At 36.1% G+C, this 9,056-nt stretch overlaps 1 protein-coding gene across 1 annotated transcript; it reads right to left on the reverse strand.

The window, feature by feature from the left end:
* Nucleotides 1-7,441: 7,441 nt before the first annotated feature.
* On the reverse strand, nt 7,442-8,494 carry LOC102806609 (galactose-3-O-sulfotransferase 2-like). Its single transcript, XM_006812001.1, has one exon. It carries the CDS (start codon nt 8,492-8,494, stop codon nt 7,442-7,444), a length of 1,053 nt encoding a protein of 350 aa, XP_006812064.1.
* Nucleotides 8,495-9,056: the final 562 nt, after the last annotated feature.

Consider the following 9,056-nt stretch of genomic DNA (forward strand, 5'->3'; position numbering starts at 1 on the left):
GTTTCAGACCTAGCCACAAATCCCGCTAATGCTCCAACTTCCAGTACTAGGTACAGGTAGATGGTGTTGATAACCAAGCCGTGTCGCTTATCTAATCATCGGATTCACAGGATCACAATAATCTGCTTTTTCGATACTGGAATAATCAACATATACCAAACAAAATCAACAAATTAAAGTTGCACCTGAATTCTGATACTTTTAGAACCGATATTATTTTCTTTGCTGAAACTTTGTTAAATGAACATCATTATGGTGTCAATTTCTCGATTTCACACTGAATTATGATACTTTTAGCACCGATATTATTTTCTTTGCTGAAACTTTGTTAAATGAACATGATTATGGTGTTAATTTCTTGATTCCACACTGAATTATGATACTATTAGAACCGATATTATTGTCTTTGCTGAAACTTTGTTAAATGAACATGATTATGATATCAATTTCTTGATTCCACACTCATTGTTTAAAGATTGGGAAAGGATTCCTTTCGCACGTGTCTAACACCTGAAGAAATTACATGGAGACACCTTATCTTGACATTTTGTTAATCGAGGTTACTTCTAAATGCAATAGTATTTTAGTTCTTTTATCGACCTTCTCGTCATGAGAAAGGAATTGTTTACGTCTTGTTCGATATAGGACTCATAGTGACGTACACAACGCGTCGACCACTGCACTTTAAATAAAGAAGTTTAATTTTTGGGGGATTTTAATATTGATCTGTCGTCCGACCCAGGGGCGTCGATCCATTCTGAAAAGTGAGGGGGACAATATTGTGTCCGCGTAAGCGGCCAATGTCCGCGCTTGCGCGAACAGGGGGATGTCTGAGAAAGGGAGACTGCCCTATGTTCCGACATCTCTATGTTCCGACACCACTATGTTCCAGACACCCCTATGTTCCGATACACAGTATACTTGTGTCAAACTTAATCTGACTAGCCGTGCGTGACCTTTTACTACCTTGATATAACCAGGATGTCCTGTGGGTTAATACTGGAAATCCAACTGTAGTGTAGTCCGGCCATAATGCTCGAAAGTCCGTGAAGGCGGGATCTTGCATAATGTTATCGGATAATTATCAGAGAATTATCAAACAATGTTGCCCATTGTATCATTCTAATACTTCGACAATTATTTGACAATATCCGTGTCTGTTGGATATGGTTCCAACCTTAAATCCTCCGATTGCCTAACTATCGAAGTTTTAGATCGATAATTATCGGAGAATTATTTTACCTTTTTTATGAAAGTTGTACTTTGATATTCATCAGTCGCGGAATTGCAAGGTTGCCGTTTGCATCCGGTAGCACCTTTCCAAGTTTATCTACATATTAATTAAAATCATTTATTTATTTATTTATTATGCGAGAGATGAGACACTGCATTTAGCATTCCGTAGTGTTTGCATAAGTTTTTGAGATTGCCAAAAAATACAAAGGTTTCACACTATCTCTTTCCATTTCTATATTGTGTGTTTTCGGCCAACATTCCTTGTTTACCTCCACACGTTATACGTTTTCCTATCAATCTAAGACATTGATAGGTCTTAGAGAATTCCATGTTTAAAAAATTAAACCATCACCCAGCTGTAGACCCTGTCTAATATCAATCTAAAACATCGAGAATTATCAGATATTTATCCGATAATTCAAATGTACAATAGGCCGCCTTCCTCTAATGCGAGGATATTGCACAAGTTTATACTACCTGCAAATTTGATGCATAATTCATCGTTCAAGGTTAAGGTCCATATTAGACAGATTTCCTCAAGGAATTCAGAAAGCACTATTCTATTCTATTCTTCGTTGTTCCAATGCATTGTTCTGATATTCCTCTCTATTCTGGAAATATTCCCATTTGTTATACTCATAAATTACAGTTGGTATAATACACAATTTAAATACTTATCCTTATATCTGCCAAAGCATGTATATCCCGTATTTATTCTTTACATTATTTCTTTGTCAATATCCTTCGTGTTCTGCAGATGTATTTGAAACTGCCTATTCGCTCCATTGTGCAGTCGTCGATTTTGTATTTTACGTTTGTGTAAATTACTCAAACTTCTTTGCTACATATGTTAAATTTACTTATGTAAATCTTAGGTCAGGCAACGTCACGCCATCTATTTGAATTCCATTTTTATCTATATGTAATTTCTTGGCAGTGTAATAGCGTTCTCTTAAATAAATAAATAAATAAATAAATAAATAAATAAATAAATAAATAAATAAATAAATAAATAAATAAATAAATAAATAAATAAATAAATAAATAAATAAATAAATAAATAAATAAATAAATAAATAAATAAATAAATAAATAAATAAATAAATAAATAAATAAATAAATAAATAAATAAATAAATAAATAAATAAATAAATAAATAAATAAATAAATAAATAAATAAATAAATAAATAAATAAATAAATAAATAAATAAATAAATAAAATATTGAGAAAGCATAAAAAGACTTATTTTCAAATACATGAATATGTCATGACTAATTCATTTTATCCTAGACAGGATTTGCCCAGAAAATGCCATTTGATGATTTTGAATAACGTATAATAAAGTTAATGAATTCATAATGTCAATAAGTAATGGATTATACGATGTAATATCCAACGTAATACTTGTACGCTACACCAATATAGCTTTAATTTGATATATAACATGATGGTGTTTGTCTGAGGTGTTCCTATTTAAAGGGGAACTAAATAGAGTCTATATTGGCGTTTGTATTTATCAAGTTATGTATATTGATTATAAATTTGAAAAAAAAAATGAAAAAAAAAAATGATTATCTTCAGAGTTATGATGATTTAAATATGAGAAACCATAAACCTGCGAAGGACTTTCGTTTGCGCCATCTTGCCATAAAAAACGCCCGCATGAGGTATAAACAGGTAAGGTAACAAAGCATGATGACGAAATAGTATCTGGTTAAATATAAGCAATTTAGGGAGCCATAGTTGGCTGGACTGGTGAATTGACTTCTAGTCTAGGTTGTTTCGACTTTTACGTTAATGTTATTTACAAGCGTATCAACATACAAACATTATGGATGTGCGATTGATCGAGACAGGCATTTTGTTTTGTTTTTTGTCTAACTGTCTAATAAATGCTGTTTCCAGTGCTGCACTGTGCGGTGTGCAAATTATTCAAAGTCTGGATGCTGGAGTAAGCAATCTTGAGTTCGTAGGGTGGTGGTGGAAACATTTTCGTCCATGCATTCACAGGGCTGCACTGTCAAATCATGGGAAAATTGTCACAGGAACACCAAGCAGATTGTTCACATACTTCCGTGTAATTTGAAATAAAACTATCATCCGAACAAGGGGCATCGTCGACGATATACTATCATCACTCACACTGGACTGATCTGAATCTTCACGGTATACCGTACTTCCCTGATCATAAGCCCGGAGGCATGAACACGTAAGGGAAAAGTAAGGGATAAGCTTATACTCGAGGACCAACTCAGAAAAGATGATTTTGTTTTGGGGTTAAACACTGTAACCATCTTGCAAACAACGAAAAATTATCCAAACAAATTATTCGTTCACCACGCCGGGCTCTGGAAAATAATACTTATTTTTGAGAAAAAAAATACGTCATTGATTTGAACGACACTTACAATGAAGAAACAAACATGTTCATAAAAACACACACATTTTATTACAATACGATTTACATACCGTCTGAATTTACGGTGAAATAATGGGTAGGGTCTGTGAGGAAACAGTGGACGAAGGCATTTATCAATATCTTCGTTTTGGTATGTTTTCTATCGTACGCAAACTTTCGACGCAAAGTAATTTTCCACCGTAAGGTTTTTTAGCACGATTTGACCTGGAACAACTTCCTTTGACCTAACAGGTCATGTCTTTCATTAACCAATCAAAATGATGTGTCGTAATGATGAAATTTTCCGATTATTGACGATGAATTTTTAACGCAATGCGGAAGTGAATTACCGCAATGTTAAAATGCGATTTGTAGCACTTATTGCAACGAAAAAACGATGATTTTTTCCCTAAAATCTGGCGATTCGCAATTTCCGAAATATGAACGAAGGTTAATAGTAACCGTGGGTAAACTGAGTGTGGAGGAAGAATTTAAACACCTTTCTCGATCGCCAACATGTCTCATCGTTCAAACCCTAGGCTTTTCATGATAGTCTCAAAGTAAACCATGCCCAATAACCAGGTACACGACTTAACGATCACATGTTTGGCTTTTCGAAAGCTACTACTCAAAGAAATATGGATTACTCCAGTATTGCAACATCGGGGTTCATCCTAGGTAAATTACAGAATAGAAAAGATGCGAACCACGTTGTGTACGTTCGCCATGCACCTTGAAATTAATTTCTCATAAAAGCACGAACCAAACTACCATGCCAATCACGATTATTATGAAATGAAACACACCTTTTACACGCATATTTTAAAGAATATCGTCGACGCCCAGTGAAAACACTCTGGGCTTATAATCGTGAATGCTCTCAACTCGATAAATACCAAGTAAAAATATAGGGATGGGCTTCATACTCGGGAGGGGCTTACGATCGGGGAAGTACGGTACTTTAACGCAATTGGACTTCCATTCTCAGAATACTGTGGTTCAAACGCATAATGCTCTAACCCAAGTTTTAAAAAGCACATTGTGCATATAAAAGTTGAGTTTATACTAGTAGTACACAATGCTTGGCAGCATGAACGGCTATGTACAATGGCGTATATGAATGCGATCAGATACTAAAACGTCATCGTTTTGAAAAATACCCGGATGTTACATATGTTCGTTCGTTATTTATTCCCCTCCATGAATGGCCTCCATGGTGTTTAATTGCAAGCACTTCAAATGCCTATCCAAGCTATAGTTATAATTAAAACAAAATTAAACCATTGCAATATTATTTCGAATACACTTTAGAATATACACAACTATAAATTAAGGTCGCATTTAGGTTCGCTTTAATATTTGACAGGCCATTACGTATTTATATCTTTGTATAAGGTTGATCCCATAAAATTCCCTTTTTATTTGACGCTGTGTATAATTTTTTAAAGCTAACATATTTACCCTGATTTTCGGGGGCAAAACGGCTCAGATTCTACAGCCAAAATTTACCAAATTAATTCCCATGTTTCTGTCTATTTTATGGCATGTAAATTTGATAGCCTTGTCTTAATTTTAATTGTACAGTCAGTATTCTGTAACTAGATTGATCGCGCTGAACAGAGAAAAAACATGTTGCTTTGTTCTACCATGGGGAGGGGTATTTATCCAATTTCGGCTTCCGACCACTAGCGTACATATTTCCATTGAAAATATGGCACATTCTGGCCGGCTCAGAATTTATTGGATGATCGTCGAACATAAAAGTACTAAACAATGTAATTTAGGTCTCCCCGAGTACAAGTTGTCAGGGGCCACATGAAGACTGTCAGACACATAGTTTTCGTCTAAAGCTTGATAGGATACATCGCGTCTGAGAATATTGCCGACGATGATCACAAAAACATCTCCATGAAAGCCCTTGGCCAGAAGAGTGGCAAGTATTATAATCCGGCATAGTTATATTTTAATGTAAAGAAATGTAACATTGTGTTACAAAAGGTGAGCGTAGAATAATATTTGAAGAAGAATAATGATATTTTTTCTTATAGTAAAGAGATAAAAACGCAGTGAAATGTCAAAAACGTTTCTAAAATTTCGTAGGTGTCAGAACCTATTAGCATCTCAACATAGGGTTGTTGGAATATAGGGTTGTCGGAATATAGGAATGTCGGAACATAGGGGTGTCGGAATATAAGGATATCGGAACATAGGGGTGTCGGAATATAGGTGTGTTTCCCCGAGCAGGGATGTGCCCCCCGCAGAAGGTAGGAATTTTTTGAAAAATGCAACCAAAATGAAGTCATTTGGTGCATACTTGGGGATTTTCATTCTTGATCACTAAGAATACAGTACATGTACACAGAACCAAAGGCCTTACACAAACGCAGGCTTTGATATAAGCCTATTATTGATATTTGGGTAAGTCTGGAAAGTGGCGGGGACAGTTGATATTGTGTCCCCCCACTTTCTGAAGGGTGTCCCCCTGTTCCCCCATGATCGACGCCCCTGGTCGGACCGTGGTCAACGTGATTTTGCTGGAATCTTGACGTTTTTAACAACTAGCATGTATCAATGAGCTTGTCAGTTACTTATTTTTTGATAACAATTGCGACATGCAATCTCCGTTGATTGGGCGACGTGAAACGTGTTTGCATATCCGTAAAACAATGAATATTCAATAGAAATTGATAACAAAGCAGCTAGCGCTACGTCAAGGTTGGTCAACTATAAGCAGTACGTCATTTGATTGTTCTTATTCTTAGCGGCGGACATCCGGGCATTTTAACCGCATTGAAACCATCACAGTGAAAACAAAGGCTGAAAACTCTCAGAAAACGGTACTTTGGGATGGTTGATGAGACTCCCCTGAATAGTGTAACAAGATTACCCTTGCGTGTATATAACGCATATAAATTTGACTGTTCACGATTACTTCAAAGTTGAATTCTGTTGTTTTCTCGAATTTTCACCGGCTCTTCACTCGGCGTTCCGCGTTCCTCAGCAACGCGCACATAGCCCATAGAAATACGTGGTACAGTGGTGCGCGTCCGAGCAACGTGGAACGTCTTGTGACATAGCTCCGCCTCCGAGGATTGGCATGTATTTGGGAAAGGGTAATGATACAAATGCTCCTTGGAAAAACTACGATGACATAAATCTGAAAGATTCTTCCTTGCAAGTTACTGTGTGATCACTGTGAAATTACTAGCCTTTATTAATAAGTTTCTTAACATTTCTATGGCGGCATGCTTCTGCAAGGATTATGAACATTTGATAAATCTGTTTAGAGACAAAATAAATATTGTTTTTTCGCTATGCATTCTATTTGTTACTGAATCATTTGTCAAGCAAGTTTTAAATAAGTTTAAATCCACAGGAAGTGATATTGTCAATACAAAATTATTTTGCGTAAAGGCACCCGATATTTCGATTTTTCTGTTTCGATTACGAACTTTTTCTGACATTTTGAAATATGCGTCAATTTATAAATAATGCATCTAATTTTCTATTGTTCCTTCAGCCGGTATAATGCAAAACAAAAACAGACTAAACAGTTTTTAAGGAAACCCAATAGCGTAGTGGTTGATTCATTCGACTCATGCGCAACAACCGGATTTCATATAACACATGTGGTTAACCAGCAGAATAAAATAAGCCCTAAATTTTGTGACTGTGTGCCACAGGCTCACAGGACAGATTTAAAAAAAACGGCTTTATTCAAACAGAAGCGTTAAGCATAATGGCATTAAAGAAGAAATATACCCGTGCATCCATGTCACAGACGACCTTATTTAACACAAGCATTTTATTGTTGGCGTTTAGAGATTGACTGATACCAATCCTCGTGGCTCATTCCCAGCTGTTTGCAGAATGTCGAGTTGCTTGTGGAATATTCAAAATGTTTCACTCCATTAGAGTATCTTTTTACGATTTTAGATGCAGAGCATCGTGTACTAGTATCATTGAGTAAAGCACGAAATGTTGCTAACTCAGCATGAAATTTTGGTCCCAAAGCACGGATGTTGCTCCATAGCGTGAAGTTGAAGTGATTATACAACAACATGTCAGCTCTTGACCACTTATAAACATTCTGCCGAAATGTGTTAGTAATCGTGTCTCGCTTCGGTCGGGTATTTTTAGTTAAATAAACTATGTCTTCAAACTCCCAACACATGAGTCTTCTCAGTAAAATCAAGGACTCATCGAAATATTCAGCTATAAGAACTAAATCAAATTCCTCGTCTAGTTTGTTAATAGTGTTATTAACAATAGTCTCATTGGCTGTCTGAATGAGTGTCAAACCAAGATCCCTAATTTGATTGTTTCTGCTTCCTGATGTGCCGCCATTTTGAAAATAGTTCACGTCTTTCAGAAATGTGTCTATTCCCCTCAATACTTCACTCTTGTGATGAAAAAAGTTCATATGCGATTCGATTTGACTTGCGGGTTCTCTTACAATAGTGATGAATTTTGGTTCCCCAGACATAAATGTGTTTATTGTACGTTTTGCATATGTCACGTGACCAGTCAAAATATTGAAGACAGGGTCCCTAGTACCATTGTAGTCAAGAGGTGGTAAGAATCGACTCGTATTCAGAGCTGTCTTTCGTATGTGACCATTCTCCCGATTGTACCTAGAAAACACAAACGATAAATTGTTCTTGTAACCATAGCGACAGATGAGACAGTGAAGCGAAGTACCTGCGGTTTTGTGTGTTTTGATGAATACCACGTTATTTACTGGATGATATTTCATAAGTTCCGGTCTCTGTTGTCTTAATCGCACTGCTTTGTAGGACGGGTATTGACCATTCCGAAATTGGAACGACGATTCATTACTATTAATCCATATCACCATAGTTACGATAATCATTATGGTTGTTGTTGTTGTTGTTATGGTTGTCTGAAATATCAAATGAGACGCAAAAAAAAACAGAAGGAAGCAGAGTAAGTTTCTTTAAAATCCCATTTCATTGATGCCTATTGGTATATTTAATGATAGTGTGAATTAAACAAAAATTGTAAACAAAAAAAAATGTTTTTATTTTTAAGTATTAATCTGTTGGTAGGGTTTCTGAAATGATGAGAGTCAATATCTCCGACTTTCAGCGACAGTGGATATTATCGATGATGAAACTATTCCAGTGGATAGAGAAAAAAACTAAGGTTGTTGTTGTTTACATATAAAACTACACCATGCTAATAAATGTATTAAAGCTGGGGAGTCGACACCTCTGCATGCAATATATGGCCATAGTGTGTCGTTGTTTACAAACAAGCGTCTACCCATAAGCCTTTGCGTTTTAGCGTGTGATGTTATCGTCGCTTAGGACTCAATTCCCGCGCGTGCGCATCAGTGGCGGATCCAGAGGGGGGGGCATGCCCCCGCAAACGCATGATGATTCATATGACCTGGATTA

This window comes from Saccoglossus kowalevskii, chromosome 20, assembly GCF_978046115.1.
Source record: "Saccoglossus kowalevskii chromosome 20, keSacKowa6.1, whole genome shotgun sequence".
NCBI classification, from domain to species: domain Eukaryota; kingdom Metazoa; phylum Hemichordata; class Enteropneusta; family Harrimaniidae; genus Saccoglossus; species Saccoglossus kowalevskii.